General features: G+C 44.9%; 1 protein-coding gene across 3 annotated transcripts in view; it reads left to right on the top strand.

Annotated features, from left to right (window-relative positions):
• Nucleotides 1–18978, top strand: part of PRKAR1B (protein kinase cAMP-dependent type I regulatory subunit beta) — an 87790-nt gene extending 68812 nt beyond the window's left edge. For all 3 annotated transcript variants that reach the window (XM_015876891.3, XM_085513850.1, XM_085513851.1), the window contains 3 exons: nucleotides 467–588; nucleotides 16121–16202; nucleotides 16628–18978. In XM_015876891.3, coding sequence (XP_015732377.1) covers nucleotides 467–588; nucleotides 16121–16202; nucleotides 16628–16800 — 377 coding nt within the window. In that variant the 3' untranslated portion in view covers nucleotides 16801–18978. The remainder of the gene's footprint in view (nucleotides 1–466; nucleotides 589–16120; nucleotides 16203–16627) is intronic.
• The last annotated feature ends 2852 nt before the right edge of the window (nucleotides 18979–21830 follow it).

Raw genomic sequence — 21830 nt, 5'->3', positions numbered from 1 at the left:
GAGACTCACATTGGCTCCAGGAGCAATCTTTTGGATTAGCACCTTTGCAGCGCTTATTTAGAAGGCTGTAATTAACCATTTGAGAGCAACGCTGCTGAAAAGACCAGGACCTTTTCTGGCACCTGGGGCAGGATGTGGCCAGAGAGGATCTCAGCGGTGTCTCAAAGCAGCTGAGCTGCTCCTGCAGCATTGGGTCAGTGCAGAGCTGATCACAGACCTAGGGAACTGCAGCCAACTATTCCTGTCCAACTTTTAAGATCCTTATCTGAGTGATTACTAAAGTCGAAAGCACAATGAATAAATGTATTCATGTTTCCCAACTTGAGGTTCATGCAAAGTGCCTGGATGAAAGAAATGTTTCTTCTATAACAGAACCAGGCATTGCGGAGCTGTCAGTTTAGATACGGATCTTCTGCCAAAGTTAGAATCTTTTTATAATAAAGTTTTATGATCTTCAATATTTTAGAGTCCCTGGATAAATGGGAGCGGCTGACAGTGGCTGATGCGCTGGAACCTGTCCAGTTTGAAGATGGAGAAAAAATTGTTGTGCAGGGAGAGCCCGGTGATGACTTCTTCATTATTACAGAGGTAAGTTTGGCACCCTGATCAGCTGTGCCTTTTCCCAGTAAAGATCAAGATCTTGTATTAAAGGCATTTGGTTGCAGCTTAATCTCTTACTCTTAAATATGAACTAACTCCACATAAACCAGGAGAATGACTCAAAATTCAGATGAATACGGACACCAGTTCTGTGGAAATATCACAGGACAGTCCCTGATTTACAGGAAAGTGTAAGGCACGGAGGAATGTTAAGGTGTGTCTGCTGTCTTTACCATTTGAAGGTTTCTTTCCTACTTCATTTATTTGGATTGTTCCAAACTGTCTGTATTTTACAAGGCTGGCCAGCCACGCGGTGCGCTGATCTTTGTTCCCAGAAGGACTTAGAAGGGAACTTGCAGCGAACATCTGTAGACTGGAACAGGAGACCTGATCTGAAAATGGATCATTTGTTCTTTGTTTTGCCTTCAACTCAGTCCAAATGGTGGAGCCATTTTCTTGTTTACTCTCACGCAAGCAGACAGATCTGTCAGGCAGCTGAAAATGCTGACATCTTTTTGGGAGATTATCTGACACTTCAGTTGCACCATCTCACTTCTGCAAGCAGATGCTGATGGGATTTCTCCTCCCTCTCTGGCATAAATATTTGGGTCCTCCATATCTCACACAAATACTTCAACACTGTGATTTAACAGATTATAAAAAGGCATTTGAGAGACTAAGGATAACAAGACAGCATTAGGATATGATTGCATATGGATTGAAATAGGAGTTTGGGACATATTTTTCAGTGCTGGCTCTGAGTGTCCCTGCACAAATCTTTAGACTGGTATATGGCTGTGTGGTGACAGTTCAAGTGCACATCTCAGCCATGTGTTACATGACCAGCAGTAAGGCAGTGGTGGTACAAGGGGTAGCAGCTGTGTGAATTTCTCTGGTGAGGGAAAGTGGATCAGGTGGATGTAATGAAGCTGGTGTCACTGTGTTGCTTTAGAATACAGTTGTATGCACATGGAATACATCTTGGGTTCCATCAGATGCTGTGCTGTGTCATGATTGTTTGTAGGAAAGAGACCTTGCACCATGCAGATGATAGTGGGTTTGCACAGAACCCATTCCAAATGGTTTAGGGGACAACAGGTTTTCCTTTGCTGCTTAAGGATGATTTTTTGGACAGGTGCCTCTACTCAAGGCAGCCAAAATTTAGTTCATAATCAATATACGACACTTAAAATTCCATTCTTTTTCCCCCCTCTTGAGTGTTGGACACTGGTGTTGAAATATGTGTTTGATTTATGAACACAGTTTCTCTCCTGATGCTCACAAAATTGTCGGTGCAAATAACCACACCTGCAGAGCACGCAGTTACACACCGAGGACCTTTAAATATATGATGAGCCTTCGAATCAATAGTGAGGGAATAAAACCAGATTAACTATTACTTAGATGTTGTTTTTTGTCTCATTAATAAGATCTTTACTGTATAAGAAGAACTGAGGAACTACTGTGCCTCTTTGGAAATACGAATATTTTATATCTATTAGTATTATTGAGCATCCTGTTGTTCCTTGCAGCAGCATGACTAGAAAAACCTGATTTTCTTAGCCATCAAATCCCATATGGAAAATTGGCAGCTTGCTAAAGAATTACCAAGGGCCTTTATTTCCCCCCTACGAAGGAACAGCTGTAAAGACTTGAATGGGTAAGAAAGTATTAGCACTGCATACTGTGTAATCATAAAGTACCTGCTCACCTCACCCATCCACTGTAAACCTTGCATAGTTTCTTAGTCTGGAAGCTGCCTGCATTGTTCTGCTTTGAAGAATGAACATCCAGTTATCTGCTGTTTCTTGTGCTGCAGAAATATTTGTGTCTGCTCACAGAAAATTCCAGATCTGTGTTTTAAACCTGATTTCACAGGAGTAATTTGCATCTTCGATGTTAGATTCATCTGCAGGTTTGGTACGAGCCACTAGGAGCACTTTTTTCTACAGATGTTGGTTGAAAGCTGGTTTGTTGTCACAATATATCTGGTAGTCATTAGGTTCTTTCATATGTTTATTGATTTCTGTGGCTGTACAGTCCAGATCTCAACAAATGCAGCCAGTCTGTTGGCTTCCATGCATGCAGAAACCATTGCGTACACCACCAGGATGCAGCCTCCTTTGCAGCCGAGTATGTGCAGTAGTGCAAAGCTACACTTTGCCACAGAATTTTTGGGCAAGATACTGAGCTATTACAAAACACGGTTGTTTGCAGAATGCCTTAGACATACCAGTTACCAATCTGTAAGTCTTTCATATACCTGCAGAGATCACCAGCATCACAAATATTGGTTCCCGGTGGGACCTTGTGACTTCTGTTGTAAAAAGGTTCTTGCAGGCAGCAAGGACAGAGTGTGGATTTTCAGTTGTTTGCACCATTCTCTTTGATCTCCATAAATTGCTCATCTGTGGTGAGCCTGCAGTGCTGCCTTCCTCAGTGCCATCCTGTGGGATGCTGCACTTTCCATCTCCTGGTCCTGCAGAAGGACATTGCCACCAGGGGAGCTGGCACCCTTGGGATTCGCAGCCTGAAGCGCACCTGGTGCACACCTCTTGAAAGGGGCACTTCCAGACTGAGTGGAAAATTCCTGATTGAAACCAGGAATATCACCGTGGTTACTATGGACAGGAGTACATAGGCTCCTTTTTCTGCCAATGAATCAGATTCACCTGATCCCTTTTTTTTCCCCCCCCTCACCCTGAGAATAGCATTTTTTTGCTGTCTTTCTGTCCAGCATCTGCCTCCAGACCATGGCAGGGTGAGAGCTGCTACAACAGGCTCTAAGCATGGAAATGCAAAGACTGCAGCATGAGCTCAGCAAAATTAGTGGAATAACACAAAATGTGCATGGGGGAAAGTCACAGGAAACCACGCTTTGTAGGTCCACTGCTCACAGAGCTGTCTGTGGTCATTTTCTGGTAGAAACCTAAAGAGAAGAATATTACCCTGAGATTTACGGACTGCCACAGGCAGCAGCGCGTTGTTTCCTTGCAGCAGGTTGGGTGTTCTGTTCATTTATGTCTGACACAGCCTTCAACAAGATTTAGTTTAAGTATTTCAAGGCTGCAGGTTTCTTTTTTTCCAGCCATAGAATTTTTTTTTAACCTTTGTACTGTGTCCCTTCATTTGAAGACAGGCTGAGAAATGAATGCGTGCTTACAGAAGCAAAGTAACTGCTTTTGTGAGATTGATTTACTGCACTTGAAACTGGTAATTAAGAAAAGAAAAAAAAAAGCAGCAGCCCGGCAAGGTTTTGTATTTTCAGATATTTCCAGGTCTCAGTTTCCCACTCTGCTTTTCACACAACAAACTCGGGCTTTCCCAGACCAGACAGATGTGGAATGTATCTGTTGGATTCCAAGGTCATGGAATTATCCCATATGAGATTCCTGGCACGGAGGTGAAAAACTTTAAGCACCGTGAAACAATTGTTGCCATAAAGAATAATATTTTGGCAAGCGTAAATCATAACAGATGTACAGTTTCTAACAAATAAATTTGCAGTTGTATTGTACACTGCCACACTGTGTACCCAACAGTAGGGAGGATTTATTCATCTGACTTCAGATAAAGCAAATATTTTTAGCTAGTGTCTTAAAGTGGCAGCTTGCAGAAGCATGTGAGCATTGCGGAGTTAAACGACGTAGGAAATGCTAAGGCCCTTTAAATGAAATGTTGTTTGAACGGGGGCTGAGTTTTGTTCCCAGCTCGTGCTTTGCCACTGACTTCAGTACGAACAGTAGTTCAAGCCAGTTGAGTGGTGCTGTGGGACAGGAAGGAGATTTTTTGCTGTTGTCTAGGTTACTGAACAAGGTAGTGACAATAGTATTAAAAACAGAGGATGGGATCGCGTACCATTCTGTAACTTCAACTTCAGACTCAACTTGGTGACGGTGCACGCTGAAGAAGAGCCCATTAGCCAAAGCTGATGGGATCGCAGCCCCGCGGTGCCCTGCTGGGATTCCCAGCTCCCACCCTTTCCCACGTCACATCACTTGGGTCTGCGTGTCACTGCTGGGCACCATGTATGGCACACACTGCTGTGGTGCTCAGGGAGTCTTCCTGCATTGGTCGCACAGTGAATGCTCTCTATGCTGTTTGCTTGCTGAGCTGCTGCCATATGGCTCTAATTCTCCATAAAGTTTGACATGGCTTGAGAAAAATGCACACACAGATGCAAATGTATGCAGGTGTGTGTGGGGGAGAACTGCAGTGAGAGTGCCCCGCCGTGCCAGCTTGTGCTTGTCCTCAGCATGCTGTCATCTCCTCCGAGGACAGTTTGGTTCAAGTGCTGCCTAAAGCAAAGAAATAAAACTGCGTGAGAAGCAAAACAATTCCAATTAATTGTTGGTTGAGCTGCCCAGTGATAACATGCAGCAGTCTAAAAATAAAAGGTCTAAAAATAAAAGATAATTGGCAGGAGGAAGTTCAAGGAGAAGTGAACCCATTGTATCAAGCTGTTTCCCATTACAAATTTCATTGGGAAAAGAACTTTAAAACCTACTTTTTTTTTTTCCCACTGTGGATGGGTGTTAAGTTAGGGTGGGTAGTTTCAGCCTTCTCCATAACTCTTGTGTGAAGAGCACAGAAGAGAAGCTTGGGATTGATGTTCTTCCCTGTTGTCCTGGTGGCTGTCAGAGCAGCCCGCAGGTAGTGTTACCCACCCCAAACCTCTGTTTCCACATCAGTGGGGATAATCCTGAGTCATGATGCTCCATGAAGGTGAGCAACATCTTAATGGGGAATCATAGCAAGTATCCATTAGTACTGAATGTAGGGGATGGGAATAGCAGAATTGGAAAGTATGGGAAAATTTTCACCCGCAGCACAGAAATCCTTCCAAAATTAGTACAGAGAGCTCCCGATTGATGGAAATCAGTCAAACAAATTGATAATAATTATTGATCCAACCAAGAATATTGCAGATCACATTCAGAACAACGTGGTGTCTGCTGGAGGGCTGTCCGTTATTGCTGTTTCCAGTCAGGGCCACAAACTGGCTCCAGTTTAGGCAGGATCTGCCGAAAGTTATTGTTACTGCTGATGGCTTGAGAGACCATCCTGAAGGTGAAATCAACATTTCCAGCCCTGCTGACACTCTTGGCACTGTGTGGAGCATCTCTGCACAAACGTCTTGTGAGGTGGAATGGTGTCTGTAAACCCTTTGTGCCATGGTAATGTGAAGGAGCAGAGGAAGATTCTTGGGCTCACTCCTTGTAAAATTGGGCCTTTCATAGGAAAAGGAGACTCGAGTCTTAAATTGCACAAGAAGCATCTGAAGATTTATGATTTAAAAGCTCTTTAAGAAAAAGAAAAGAAAGGAAAAGAAAAATAATAGCCCAATTGTTTCCTGCCTTAAATTGTTGCTCTTTGACATTCTAACCCAAGAGAGACCCCTTTGGCACCTACCCCTACGACAGGCAGGAGAACTACAAAGTAAACTTCTTCCGTACGGTTAATGAAGTCACTGCCTTAGGCACACTCTGCTATCACACCTGATAATCTCTTTAAAAACACAGTGTGATTAATTATTAATTAGGAAGATGAATGTTGTCTAGAAAAGGAGTTTCAAAGGCTGCAATCCGAACTGCCTAGCGTTACCAGGACTTTGTTGATACTGAGTATGTTTGTTAAGGGCAGTCTACAGCAACTCCTCATATGCCTAATAAACAAATTATATCTAATAAGCAGAGCCAGCAGTTACTAAGAGCTCTTTTAGCTGTGGAGACATTGGTTTCTGCAGAGCTCTTACAGGGAAGGTGGTCTGAGTTTTATCACTATCACCTGGCTGCACTCACGCAGTGGTGTTTCCATTTGCCCCGCTTCAAAGTTGGTCTGCATTCAGGATGGGAATTCTGATGGCCTGATGACATCAAAGATATAAACTGAGGCATGTGATTGAGTGCCGTCCTGCCTGGGGATGGAGGTGAAGTGTTTTGCTGAGCCCAAGTGACTTAAATGCAGTCTCAGTCCAACTCTTGTTGAGTTCACTTTGAGTTCTGTGAGTGATGCATCAGACTGCATATATGTAAAACCTTGAGCGTGCTCTTCCCTCTCTTCTGATGGAAAGGGCCAGTATTTTGTAGAGAGCGAAAGGCTGCTCTCCTTCTTGTTCTACCAGCAATGGAGGAGCTGTGAGTGATGCAGCCTTCAGTCCTTCCTTCCAGCTTTCTCCCACCCTCCAATATCCATGGCAATGCTGGCTCCTGCCATACGTTCTGCAACATCCATAAGCTCGGGAGCAATGTGTGCTGGGTGGTTTTCTGAGCGTTCTTCACATTAGCCAATATTTCTGGTCTATTTTAGAACTTTGCAGATTTTATTCCTCGTTTGCAGCAGAAACCAGGACAACTGTATGTAAATTCTGTGAGTTGCTATGAACCCGGAGACTGGAGAATAATGTAGAATGGTTTAAAGAGGCACGGTTAGAAACATGCTGTCAAACCAGTCATGACTCAATCTCTTGTCCGCAGTCAGCATTAAGCCCTCTCGTATCATCTTTCTCCAACACCATTCTGTTTAGATATTACAGAGAAGAAGCTTCTTTAAAAGGAGTCTGCTGGGGGGAGAAACAGCTTAAAAACAGCATACACAGCCAGCATTTAGTTCTTGAACACAAATTCCCCCCTAGTTTGGACAAGCACATGACTGTCTGTATACACAGGACAAAATAATTTTGAGAGTGATAATTACTGTGGTACAAAATGTGTCACCTTTTCATCTACTGATTTTGCCTTAGATACTTACCCACTTGTCTTACTCGAACATCTCATGACCTTCACGGAGCTGAGGCTCCCTACACCTCTGTGATGAGGGGCATGAAGCAAACTCTACCTCGCATGTTCCAGTCTGAAGCAAAGACACAGGAGTTAAGAGAATTCATCATTCCTACTGAAAAACAATCCGAGAATAGGACCCTACAAGGTCTGGTTTCTCCTGCAGGAGGCCCAGTGTGGAGAGGTGTGAGTTTTATGGCCAAGATCCCAGGGTACCCCACCAACAGTTCCTTTGCATTCGATTTTACTGCCCTCAAATGATGGGTGCAGTTTTCTACCGCAGCTTATGTGGAACTCATCTGCTTTTTGTTCTGCCGACTAGAATTTGTTTATTTCTTCCCTTGTTTTTGTATGATAGTCTTTCACAAGTCAAAGGTTGGGAACTAATAAAAACCCGAGATTGTTTTCTGGCTAAAGGAATTTTTGCAGTGTCTTTGGCTATGTAGTTCAAAGGATTTGTCTTCTCTTGGAAAGTAGCCCTAGAACTGCTGATCCTTAACTGTAAAATCAAAGCTGTCCCAGGAATGATGCTATCAGCAGTCCCAAAGGGCCGCAGTGGCAGCTGAGGAGTGACATGCTTGTGGTCGTCCAGGTCACTGCGGCTGAGAACACTACGCATGTCAGAACCTCGAGGTACACACAGGGCTTTCTGTGTTACCCTGTCTCACTGGGACAACAGTAAACTTTTATCTTAGAGCAAAACATTAGGAAGATGCAGTGCTACAATCCAGTTCTCAAAGGTTTAGAAGCACTTCTCTTTGTATGTCCTATATCCAAACCATCTCTATGGAGGTTTCTCTAGTTCATGGCAACTTGTGTAGGAGCCTCCAGTCTCATGCAGCTGCAATTTAAAACATCTATAAACCCATATATGGAAGATTTGTGCTGGATGTTCAGCCACACCCTGTCCTCTTACCACTATGGAATATGTGGAAAATGGGAGATGGTTTGTTGAGCAGAGATGTAGATCCCAGCGTTAATAATTGGTTGTTTCATCCTTAATACATATGTCTCCATTTCAATTTTCATCAAAATCCTCATGTTAGGTTTTCTTTGTGCTCACAACTGACTGTGACTTCACTTATGTAATACTTTAAGGTATGGCTTTTGTTTTGAGTTTTCTCTCTTGTTCAGTAGATTTTGGGAGGTCTGGAGAAGCAGTGGAGGTTCCCACATAGTGGTACTTGTCGCTGTGTGAGTAAGGAGAGCAGTCTGGGCTGTTTACCCCCTCCTCTGCAAAGATAATGTAGAGATGACTGAAATAACGCATCCCCGAGGGCTCGGTCATTAGCTTTATCATGTGGATTTAGAGGAATGTGTGAGGTGCTCTGCACTGTCCTTCAGGAAGAGGCACCTTTGAGTGGTTGGTTTAATTTTCCTTCTGAATTTCAGAATCACAAAACTTGATCCACAAATACTCGGGATTCACCAACTTTCAGAAAGCTCCCCATAGGGATTTTCCTGATCTCCGTGATAAGCTCCCCTTTCCCCTTCCCATGCTTTACTCCAAGCTGTGTTTCTTTCCCCCAGCTCTTGCCCTGGCTGTCCACAGCTGCCAGCCCAGCCCTGCTCACAGCATTAGGGCTGAGACTTTAATGATGCTGCCTGTCTTCAGACTTTTGCTTGGTCTGGTTACTTCTGTTATCTACAGAATGTTTTCACAAAGAAGCATATGGTGGTAGGAGTAATTGGGCCGTAAAACAACATCAGCAGCTAAAACCAATTTTCACCAGAAAGGATTTGGTGGGCAGGGTGAGGGAGGTGCCCTGTTTGCATGTGCTTGGTCCCTTGTGTGCAATGTCTGTAGGTGGTAGCAGGCTGCACCGCCTGCTTCCAGGGCATGGTAACTGTAAGGGCAGTCAAATATGAACAGTTGATGAATAACCCATTATAGAGTCACTTTTATGTTGACTCTGTGGACATTTCCTGGCTTCGCAGAGAGTAAAGATAATGGCTAGCTTTGTAGAAAGAAAGAATCTCTAAAATGCAACAATTTTTTTTCCTTTGTGACTTTTATGGCTTTGTACGCTGACATGTCGGAGGGAGGAAAACAGAGCAATGTTGCCAATAATCCACAGTGCTTGGCACAGACAGCCTTTAAAGTCTGGCACCGGGAGGAATATTAATTCAGTTGTTTTCCCACAGAAGCTCCTGATTAGTCAAGGCCAAGTATCCCTGCGATGATTCATTAAAACCCAAAGCGGAGCCCACCTTTACTGAGCAGATCTGCTTTGTGTCACCACCATAACAGGTGGATGGGATATGTAATAAGGGGCAACTCCAATTCTAAGAGCAGAGAAAAGAGCATGACTGGAGCCCAGCGCCTGGGCTGCAGTGTGGCCGCCTGGCGGCTTCCTGCCATCAGCAGCTGGGTAAAGCCAGGCTGAGGAGCTATCCTGAGCCCAAAGGGCTGCTCTCATCACCCCTGTGCCTCCATCTCCTCTCTCCCAGGCCTCCCAGTGCCCAAAGTCAATTGGGGAGATGGAGAAGAGGTGTGAGGCTGCCATGCCATGAGCCTGGAGATGTTCCCTGCTATTCACTTCGCTCTTGGGAGTTCAGCGCTTGGTGAAGGCGCCCAGCTCCCAGTGTGTGGATGCGTCAGACACCTGTGGGCTGAGCTCTGCTGCTGCACCTTGAGGGCAATACTGTGAACTCAAGAGACAGCAGAGCTTCAAGTTTTGATTATAAAAAGCATTTCAGCAACAAAAAGAAGCGTTTCCCAGCTTTTATTCTTTGTGCAAAACTGCTTTGTTTCACTAAAGTGTTGCAGGGCTCTTCACCCATGAGTCAAAGCTCATATGGAGCCATGTGTCCCAATTCTGCTGGCTCTGCACTATGTCTGTTGGTCTCTCTGCTTGAATCCTGTCATGTCCCATCCCTTAACATTTCTTTTGCTTTAAGGGGGGAGCACATTCAGACACAGAAGACACTTAACGCAGATTGCCTTAAAGAAATACCGAAGGGGAAGATTGCCTGAGTTGAACGAAATGATCTAAAAGGTCTTCCCATGTCAAATGTCTACAATTTTAAATAGTAAATGATCAAGGCAAAGGCATTTCCTGGTGATTAATGGCTGGCTTGGGTGTAGTCATGTCTGGGCCTTAACCCCGGCCTCTCGTATATCCCTAGGAAATGCCCTGTGGCTCGGTTGCTTCTGCTGTTTTAAGCTGCACTTGGTTTATGATTGATTGTCATTTTTAAAAGCACCTTTATATTGGTGGCTATTCTGGTGGCTGCTCCACACAGCTTTGTTCCACTCTTTCAGGTGTGGATGTTATTTCTAAAGTGTTGCAAATAAAGTGGATAGCAGAATGGATGGAAGTTGAGGTGTCCATGCAGTAGTCCTATGCAGGTGTGGGGTGGCTGCATTTCATTTAGTATCCAGTGTGGCTGCAGAGCTCGGGTGTGAGATTCATGCTGGTTAGGAAGGTCTGCTTGCTTTCTGCCTTTGAGGATGGCAGCGTGCATTAGTGTTGTTGGGATAAATAGCCAATAAAACGAGAAATACTAATGTTATAACATTATGATGATTACATTATGATAATCATATGCATTGTCACCTGAGTGATTGCAGTGTAAAGGTAATTTCTGCAGCACTGCTCTTTCTCTAGATCTCAGAGGTGTCACAGTGCTCCTGATTCCCCATGTGCTGCCTTTGGAGCTTATTTGACATTGTACCACTGAGTCTTAAAGATACTGTCAAGGTGGTGGCTTGCCCAAAACCTGCTGAAATCGATGGGAGGTTTCCAGTGGCCCACTGAATTCAAAGGCCAAAATGTACAGAAAGTCGTATCTCTGTGTTCAAAGCTGGCAGTAGCTGACGTTTCCAATGTGGGCATTGTCTCGTGTCTCACTGTAAACTGCACTGAGCCCTAATGGATAGAGAAAACTCACTAAAGATAAGCAAACCAAACAACAGCTTTGAACCAAAGTTGTTGGAGGTTTCACTTAATGGCAACTGAATTGATTTAAATGACCATTTTTTGAAGTCTCGCCTGCAGTTAAATAAAATACTCCCAGAATCATTCTGTGTGAACAGAGCCACTCTATGTGACGGATCTTCTGATTCATTTGCTATCTGCTGTTGCTTCCATTCAAACCAGTAGGAGTCCTTACACGGAGTCCTGTGTGATTCACCAGGGATGTTTTGTGCCACTCCACAGCTTCTTCCTTCATCTTTTGTAGCAACTCTGCAAAGATTTCATAGCAGCATATAATGAGGGTTTGTGTTACTGTGGAGTGAGGGAAAACTTATCTTTTGAATGGGAGTGTGTGGATTAGCAAAGTGAGAAAGAGCAAAGGTACGTTCATAATAGTGATTGATAGAGTTAATAGCAATAGCGGATGGAAAGGCTTGACCTTTTTCATCACTAATTCTATAGAAAAAAAACTACTGCATTGCTCTTTTTTACTGAATTGTGCAGAGGAAAATGAAGTCGACAAAAAAAAAGCCTTTAGAGCTCAAAACCAGGGCAGAAGTGCTATGGGGGAATGGGGGAAAAACCTGTCTGCTGTTACATTTATTTTCCTTAAGGGCAGACTTTTATTCTATATACTAAGTGTATTGAAAGTGCGTAGACATTGACACTGCATACGGTCATCATAGAGTAAATATTCTTCAATTTTAATAATGATAAATACATCTCTGTGGAGCCTCACTGTATGTTTTAATGATTGCTGTGTCTTTGAAGTGGGAGGTTTGACCAGTGGGAACAGAACATTAACAGGACTGACTTTTAAATGCCAAAGTCTAAAAATGAAGGCTCAGCCTCCCTTCCCACCTCTATTCCTGGTACCCAGCACTCATTGGTGCCCAGCGCTGCACCGTGTTGTGCTGCTGGTATCGATCCCATCTGATCCTCCGAGCTTCCTCTGCTGGAATGGAGGAAAAACTGCAGGATTTCCCCTCTGACCATCCTGTTGAACACTTGCCTTTTATAGCCGGGCTACTCAGGCCAGCTCCTGGCTACAGGATTTACACTTAAGTGTATAAATAGAGCTCATGAAGTAGTCTATACTTCTGAGTACATGCATGGGAATCTTCTTGTTGATCCAGATGTCTCCCTCACCCATACGGTCTGAGAGTTTAAAAGTGAAACATCTATCAAAATCTCATTACTCTGGAGAGGGTGGGAGTGCATGGATTATAAACCTTATTTTTTTATATCTTAAATTATGGTGCCATATCTAAGCCATAAATTTTTACAAAGCAAACTGCTGATGCACCTGACAGACATGAATAAGTGCTCTCAGCACCACGGCAGAACTGTTCCAGAGGGAGTGAGCAGGTGCGTGGGGTGAGGCTGGCAGCGAGTGCTGATGGCACATTGCATTTGGAGCTGCTACTCCTGTTGTTTTTGCAATAGGATGCCTGTATTTACTCGAGCAGAGGAGGAGAGATTAGTGATATCGGTTCCTGCAAATACAGGCACTCCCCAGTGACTGAAAGGGAATATTCCTGGATCCCCTGAAGATCATTTCACTCCCAAGTGTCTGCTAGGAGAAAGACATGCCTGTCTGCTTTCAGTTTCTTATCATCACAAAGTGCTGATTTATTTAATGGTGTCAAACTTCTTCACAGTGTTTGAGCACGTGCTCTGAAAGTTCTGCTCTGCAGCGTAGGAGGCTGAAATGACTCGCAGTGTACAAGACAGCGTTTTAAATTGAGCAGCACTAAATAGCCTGATCCTGCAAATCTGGGACTGTGCCGTTTGTTTCACTGGATCCTGCCAGTTTCTGCGTGCTGTTTAGAGGGAATCTTCTCCACTGAGACCAAATGCCGTTGGGGCTGAGAGTGATAAGCCCCTTGAATCCTTGCTAGGTAATGCCCATACCTCCCAGGACAGCACCCAGAAGTCTTACGGAGTGATACCATTGATGTGAGGCAGGGTTTGTTCTAGCACAAGGACAGAAAGCTCAAAAAACAGCATTAGAAAGATGTGAGAAATAAACTAAAGTGAAATACAGCCACAAAACCTGTGATGAGAGCAGAAATAGGGGTCAGCACTTAATGCGGTATGAAAACTTCTCCTGCGTGACGTGGTGTAGGGAGCCTGATTTGGCAGGGGGGTTGGACTCGATGATCTCTAGAGGTCCCTTCCAACCCCTACAATTCTGTGATTCTGTGTACTGATAACAGTTCTGTATTATTCTACTTCTGCCTTGCTCATGCCATTCACGTTCCACTGGACTCCTCCTCTAACCCAGCTAGAATGGAGTTGTTCGCAGAGACGAGATACCTAAAGTGAAGGTGATATGAGTACACCTTCTTTGTTTCACAGCCTTCCCGTGCTGCAGGATGTGCCGTGGGGCTGTGCTGGCAGTGGGGCCTTACAGCGGGTGCTCACTGTCCAGGAGTCAGGAAACTTCTTTTTCTCTGTGACAGACCCATTCTCATTGGGCAATGGGAAGAGCCGATGTGACTGTTAAAACAAGAGTGGAAAAATATGTATCTGGAATATGCGTTGCTTTATCCTGCCAAGCTGAGTGTTTATTGTGGAGGCCAGACACATCTGTCCTCCTCCAACAGATAGCATGGTGTTTCTTGGATTAAAAAGGCCAACTGTAGTGGAACAGTGGAAGAAATTGCTTCAGAAGACTGACTTATTGAAACCCTATATCATACAGGCCTTGTCAAAAGAATATTAACCACCATAAAAGCTGACACAAGGGGAGGTGAAAGTGATATTGTTTGATGTTGTGATTACCTTTATGGCAGCGTGCTCGAGGTGAGCAGTGGGGAATTGACACCTTTACTCATTTGACCCGAGCAGTCAATGTGATTACTTAAGAGATTTTTGTTGTTGTTGTATCCAATAAAACATCTGTAATAAAAGTTGTTAAAGAATAGTTTGGGAAAGAAATGAAGACGTGGATTGCAGACAGCTATTCAGGTCAAGGGGCTAGGCTTTTGCCAGGCTCCAGATGGGGACTGAGCAGAGGACAGAGGCTGGAAGTGGTTCTGAAACTGATCCCGACTCCAAAGCTCAGGCAATAAGTAAAGCATTGAGTTGGGCCCATGAGATGCACCTGATCTGAAGTGCGGCCAGGGAGAGATTAGTAAGTGCATTGTTCCCCATGTGTTATGTTCTGAACGCTCACAGGAAATGCAAATAACAAAACTCATGACACACCATCGTTGTGTTTTCATCCCCTTGCAGATTTACTGGAAGACCTTGGAAAACAGCAGCTTTGGCGAAACAATTTAGTTATATCAAGGATAAGGAATTCTTCCTGGAACCTTGACAGGCACCAAATCACTTTCTTACATGTTACTCTCCTGGATAGCCTCACACGGGCTGTGGGCAGTGTTATGCGCATGGCATGCCTTAACCCCAAGCCAAATTGTCATGGCCCACATAATGCCGCGACAGTCCAATATCTGGTAGTTTATGCTCAGCACTGATTACTGCTAATGGGCAAAATGAGAAATTATAATGTGTCAGATTAATTTGATGTACATCCAAGTACATATAAAAGCCATCAGATGCGTAGCACCTATGAGATGGAGCTTGCCCAGTATTTTGGCTCTGGTTCCTGCCATCATCAGAAATGATGTGCCTCTTCATTTGTGCAGCACAGGAAGCTTACATTACAAATTAACCTAGAGAGTGGCCCAGCAATTCATAAATTATACAGGCATAAAAATAACCCTGCTATGAAATGGGCCGTGATGGAATACAACGGTGGTTGTATTCCATCATAGTAGTGCTTGTTCAGAAGTAAGCACATTACAATAACTTGCCAGGTAATAGTGAATATTCTGGGCCCCAGGTCCTAGAAAAGTGAAAGGAGATACTTTCTATATTCCCTTCCAAAACCATGATGCCACAAATAATTTAAGGTTTCCTCCAGGTTAGAATATTTCTGCATGTCAAAGCCCTTTGAAGGTTTCAATAGGGTGTTTCTGAGTTGTGACATGTACTGGCACGTGCTGAGTACTGCAGTTCACAGTGGGAGTGGAGACAAGGCACATTCCATCTCCAAAGCAACTGACTCACAGGTGTCCAGATCACTAAAGGCCGCTAAAAAAACACTGTCTGTTGTACTAAGCATTAACAACTGCCTTTGCCAACAGTCTCAGTGAGAGCCAGCGAATGGTCAGGTGAAGAGCGAAGTCTGGGTGCTGCCTTACAAATTCAGGTTCCAAGATAGTACTGGGAAAAGTGCCTTTTTATTCCTTATGGTGAAAATCTTGTGTCACTTGCAAGGTTCTGCATCCACTCAGAGTGTATTTTAAAGTATTTTGGAGGATTCATCTGCACAGCGTAATGGGCATTCGTTACTGAATTCTGTCCTGTTCCTCTTGCCTTGTGTGAGCTGAATGTCAGCATGCAAACAATGCCACATTCATAAGAGTGAAATCAAGTTTGCCATACTGGTGGATTTTTTTTATTTTTATTTTTTTTTTATTATTCAGTTCTTTTTATTCATGTATAAGAAATTGACTGAGGTGGTCATCTCTGCCTTAGCAGAACAAAAGGAATGAGACATGTCCCACAGAGGGGCATGCTGCTCAGTGCTTCCCAAAGGAATTACAGGGTCAAGAAAAACAAGGTAACCTTATCATAGAATCACAGAATCATTTGAGTTGAAGGGACCTTTAAAACCCACCTGGTCCCACTGCCTGCACTGAGCAGGGACACGCAGAGCTCCATCCCCTGACCTTGGATGTCTGCAGGGATGGAGCACCGCCACCGCTTTGAGCACCTCACTAAGCTCCTCTGCTCCTCTGTTCCCAGGGCACAGCCTCTGTTCTGCAGCGCAGGTCTGATAACGAGGAGTACGTCGAGGTGGGAAGGCTTGGACCATCAGATTATTTTGGTAAGAAAATTCAGCATAAATGTGGCTTGGAAAAATAGCAACTGGAATTGCATGGAGTAGCTGTTGTGTTAACTAGTGTTCCACTCTTTAACGAACAAGGGGTTGTGCCTAGGTCAGCTTCCACTTTCAGCAGTACGGAGAGATAGCATGGAAGCTGAAACTATTCCTCGGTTTATTGCAATGTGGCTGACAGGAGACAGATCCAGAATCAGCAAAACAGTCTGAATGCATTTGTTTTCAAAAGCATTTTACACGCATGCATTATGCATGTGTAATGCATTTGTACTGTCAACGGAATTAATGTAAAGTGTCTATCAGGATAACATAAAGGGCTGTGTTCTACAACCGAAGCAACTGCACGGTGGCCTCAATATGCGCCCTCCAAAGGAGAGGAGGTGTGATGGTGTGTTTGCCCCCATCTCCAGGTGAGATAGCACTGCTGCTCAACCGGCCCCGGGCTGCGACGGTGGTGGCACGTGGGCCCCTGAAATGTGTGAAGCTCGACCGGCCCCGCTTCGAACGAGTGCTGGGCCCCTGCTCCGAGATCCTCAAGAGAAACATTCAGAGATACAACAGCTTCATCTCTCTCACTGTCTAAATGATTCCTTCTGGAAAGCTGCCTTTGTTTGACCTCGTGCACTTACATTAACTCTGTGCAGCTCCATGGCTTTATCAAGAAAAAATAAAAGGTGTGCATTTCATGTGTATTTTTTCTGTTATGTCACGCACTGGATGTCAGTTCAAATCTTATGTACCATTTAAGAAAGAAGACAACTGTTTGGATAAGACTCGCTTTGGGAAAGTGCTCAGGGAAGAGCAGGCTTTTGGCTTGCAGGCGAGATTTTTACCTGTTGTTGGATCGTACAGATAAAACTGTGTTTTTAACTATTTAAACTACAAATGAACGTCTCTTTCCCTCATTATCTTACACCTATTCTTAAAGTCAGTCTTACTCACCTTTTGTCAAGCTTCTCTGATAAAGTGATGTCCCTCTGCCTGTCTCTCCTAACAGACTTCTCACTGGTTAGGGACTGGTGGTTTCCAAAATCCATGTGGTCAGTAGCAATTCTGCAATTAAAGAGGGACGATTAAAGAAAGATTTTGATCATTCCAGTAAGCTGAGGGAAAGTAGAACTTCTGAGTCACTTTGTGGTTTAGAAATAGGGGCCATTACTTCTCTATGTTAGCGGCCCTTTGGGGTTTGCTTTGTAGCTCTGAGCTGATGCTAAGGCAAACAGTCTGCTCAGGGCCTGTGGGTGAGTAGTTCAAGAGGCAGTGTTTTGTCCAGTGTAGGGTGGAGCCTTCAGGACTGGTGTTATCTGATTTCTCCCTTTTTTACATGAGGGATCACATCAGATTCCTTAAAACTCACAGAGAACTTCTTCACTGAACTAAGTGTGCTTTGAATCATATTTATCTGCACCAGAGTGTCCTCAGCTGCTTCTCTGAACAGCATACGGAACTCTCAGGAGATGGTGGCAGGTGTAAAGCAGAAGTTTGATAGGACTCCTTTACACAAAGTCCATTTAGTTCAATTCAGATGCCTTTTTTTAGTGTGCAACCAGCCAAATGCGTGCTCCAGAATGCTGCCTCCTGCAGCAGATGTGCATGGCAGAACAAAAGGCAGCAGGAGCTGCAGCAAGCTCTGTGTGCCTGCAGCCTTGCTGGCAGCTGTTGCTGCTCTGTGCAGATGTGGGTATTGAGCAGAGCTTCTGCAGAGACAGACCTTGCGCTGTTGTGCAGCCCTCCAGGTTGGGATCATCCAAATTATTCTCTGGGGAAGCTTTTCCTTTGAAGGTGAAGTTTCCTGTGCTGACCGCTGCAAATCTCTGCATCTCCGCTACCCTAAATAGCACTGCCCACCTTTTAGTTGCAGCAAAACTGTCTTTCTTATTAACGGTAGCACTAACTCTAAGTAAATAGGAACTTCCCATACCTTTTACATGCCAAAGGTTGTATAATGAAACGAGGCAGCAATCTTCCTTCTGAAGCTGTAGGTGTTAGTTAAGAACTTGTCTACAATTACCCGCACTGACGTGTCGTTTGGAGTTAACGAAGCTCACCTGGCACTTCCCTGCTGCCTCCCAGCAGAAGGCTCTCATGGCAGTGCCCAGTGCTGCCACTGCAGTGGGAAAGAGTTCCTGGGCTGCACTCAGAGTCCTCTCATCACTCCAAGGTGCTTAATTTATTTCAGCGTATTCCCAGCGGCCCTGACAGTGTATCTTAGTTGCTACTATTTATTATGATGACCTTATGCTTCTTGCATGTGTTATTAACGAACGACCATTCACATTTCTCAACCTTGCAGCTTTATGACACACATTTACACAGGCAGATGCCCATTCTATCTATCAATGAACGTGTGTGCGTGTTTGATTCTTTCTTTCACTGTTTTTGTACTCTCTTGTGCTGCTTTTAAGACACGTTTTTAAAGGTCACTCGTGGATGTTATGTAACCTAATGCATTTCTGTTGTATTCGTAACAAAAATTGTGAGTGTTTTGCATAATCTGCAAGATACATTCATTGTTACTCCCTGGATTATTAGCCTCACCGCTTAGAAGTCACTTGAGCACCCACACAGATCTTTGCTTTAAGCCTTCACAGGTCATGAAAATACATCTGAGCAAATTCAAGAGAAGTGTGGCCGTTCGGCGCCAGCCTTCCTGTGCTTTACGTGGAACAAAATGATCTTCTTCAACATTTTAAAGATAATTGTAATATTTGCAGTGGATGATGGGATAGAATTACAGTATGAATAAAATTCTTCTACGTTATATGTGACCATTGTGGGTTCATTAATACTGGAATTCTGCATGAATAGAAGTTATGTTCTACTTAAAATCTGCCAGTCACACTCTGAACTCTGCTGATAATAATAATCACATGCAAAGGGTTGAGAAATAGACCAAGAATCGCAGCGCTGTGTGTATAGGAATGGAAACCAAAATGGAGTTCTGGGCATGAAGAAAACAAAAAGCTTATGTTTAAATGTACCCGTACGTATCTACAGGAGGAAGTGGAGATTTGGGGTGTCTCTCAGCTCCTCACGTTGCTGTATTCAGACTGAAGGGCTGGCGGTGACGGCTTGCTGAGCAGCAGCACTCAGCACAGCACATTCAGTGCCCCAACCTGCGGGCACTCCAGGCTCTGGGTGGCTCCAATGGAGGTGCTTTGGTCCTGCTGGGCTCCGGGCAGGGCTCGTGGGTGGCTCCCAGCAGCGAGGCTGACAGCTTGCTGCTTCTGGAGTGTGTTATTTTTCCCCTTTGCTGTGATTCAGGAGGGAAGGACTCATCTTCCCAGAGATTACTCACGTTATGTAGCAATCAAAAGTGACCACTCTCTCTGAGGTCCTTCCAGATGGACATTACCAGCCCACGCTCCCCAAAAAGGGCATCTCACCACTCCTCTTTGTCTTTCTTTTTTTGGTTGGTTTTTAATTGTCTCACAGCCATTTTAGGACTCCAAGACAAAAGGCAAGACCTTCTTTTTAATAGAAACTAATTGCACCTCCAGGTTTTTTTACAAGACCCATTTGGCTTAACCACATTTTGGTGTGTGCAGCAGATGACTGCACGCAGCCTCCAGCATTCCTACCCCTTTGTGGCAGTGAGTGCCCACAGTTGTGCAGTGCTGTCAGCCCTGCGAGGCCCTGCTCCCAAGGCAGGCACAGGCTGACCCCGTGGTGCCCATTCGGATGCTGGTGGAAAACATCAGAGAACAAAGCAATACTGATGCACGCTGGCTGTTCTGTTGTTCTTGCAAGTCAGTGATCTTTGGAAATGGAGCCACGCACAGAGGGTGAAGGTTCACAACACCACGTGGCTCTGAAGCTCCAAATGGTACAGAAATCCTTTCGCTGACCTATCTAAGAGATCGCATTCGTCCCTTGTGCACATTTCAGTGTAGCAGCAGAGAGGTGATACTGAGCAGAGATAAAGCCATGATGATGTCCTTGAGAAGAGCCTGAGGTCCCCATGGTGCATCTCCATGCCACATGTATGCAGCTGCAGAGCAGGAGGGCACTGACTTGGTGTGGCACTGCTGACCCTCCGAGCACAGAAACCACGCTGGATCTTTTAGAGTTCACCATTTAGACTCAGAACTACCTAACACGCCCAGGCATGTTTTTCAGATTTGTTTCCACTGATTTGGCAACTTTGCCTGCAGTTCATTCCCCCCCCATCCCTCCCCCTTTCATGCAGTAGGAAGCTCAGAAGGGTGTTTTCACAGCCAGAGTGGCTCCTGCAGGTCCCATTGCCGCCTGGAGAGAGAACATCGACGGTAGGAGCATGGCACAGCCTCACAAAGCAGACCTTACGGGAACACACCGCTCTGATGCTCCTCTTACAGGGTTTCTGTGCAGGCACTGCTGCCAGAAGGGCTGTGTCAGGGATGCAGCTTGCACAACGAGCTGGCCTTTCCTCTGACAAAGCTGCCTGGCCAGAGGAGCTGGCATCTGCAGCCATCTGGTATTTTGTGAAGGCTGAGGATGTTTTTTGTGCTTGATCCGACTCCAATACCAGAGTGATTCTTTTGAGCCCTAAAAATGTGGATGCAGCTTTTAGAACAGAGGCTGTGCTCTGCCAGGGAGTACAAAGTAGAGTGTGAATGTCTCACTGGGTTTACCCGGTCCGATCTCAGGGTGCACTGGTGACTGTTGTTGCTCTGAGGGCTCCCGCCCCTCCTGGCCCTGTTTTAATCCTTGTTTTCATGCTGCCCTCTGCAATAGTAGCACAGAGAATCTGCTGCACACAGCCAAGCTGCAACACTCCCGCTGTCCAGCCCTTGTGAAAGCGTGAGGAGTTCTCTTTAAGGAGTCGTGAATTCTCTTGGAGGAAAAAGAAAAATAATCATTTTACCAAAAAAGACTGCTCGTATTCCAGTATAAACTGTCTCCAAACATGGAACAGCGGCGTGCCATGCTGCTCTGCCGGCCAGCAGCGCTGAGTGAATTGGCAGATGCTGCACTCCTGCGTGATCTCTGGTAGCTGCGCTGCTCCAGCGGTGCTCCCTCCCTTCACATCTCAGGGTCACATCCCAAAGGCTCTATTTGCCAAGGAAGTGCCCCTTGGCCAAGCCCCTTGTGGTGGGATTGCTGGGTGAGTGCTGCCAGCCCGCGCCTGGCTCGGTCAGAGCTGCCTGTTGGGCATGCAGGCTGATGATGAGGGACGATCTCAGCGCTGCCTGCAGTTCCTGGCTCTCTGGATGTTCATACTGCTGGCTCTGGGGAAATCAAGCCTTTCTGGGAAGCGGCTACTCCCTATCCTCTTTATACAGACAATGCATTGTTATTGTTTGAAAGCACTTTTGTATCGCCCTTAGACTACAAGCATGGCGATTGTTCAATTAGAAGACATCATGGTGCATAGCAGTGAAATACGACGTACAGTACCATGCAGTATGTATTTTCCAGATAAACTGGAAAAACAGTGAAATGGATCCGCAAAGTGGGGGCACAATAGCTGCTTTACATTCCTCCACATGTGTGGAATTTGTACGCTACAGAGTGACTCTGTTTCGTTACCATGTGTTTAAGATAATCTGATGATGGGCCGTGTTTCTGGCGGCTCTCACTTTCACAGTTGTGTTATGCGCACAGAGTAGCAGAGGCCTCAGCTCAAGCACG

Source organism: Coturnix japonica, chromosome 13 (genome assembly GCF_054131305.1).
Source record: "Coturnix japonica strain WE chromosome 13, WE-NBRP24, whole genome shotgun sequence".
Taxonomy (NCBI): domain Eukaryota; kingdom Metazoa; phylum Chordata; class Aves; order Galliformes; family Phasianidae; genus Coturnix; species Coturnix japonica.
The sequence above is the reverse complement of the archived record's forward strand: the minus strand, read 5'-3'. Positions and strand labels throughout refer to the sequence as shown.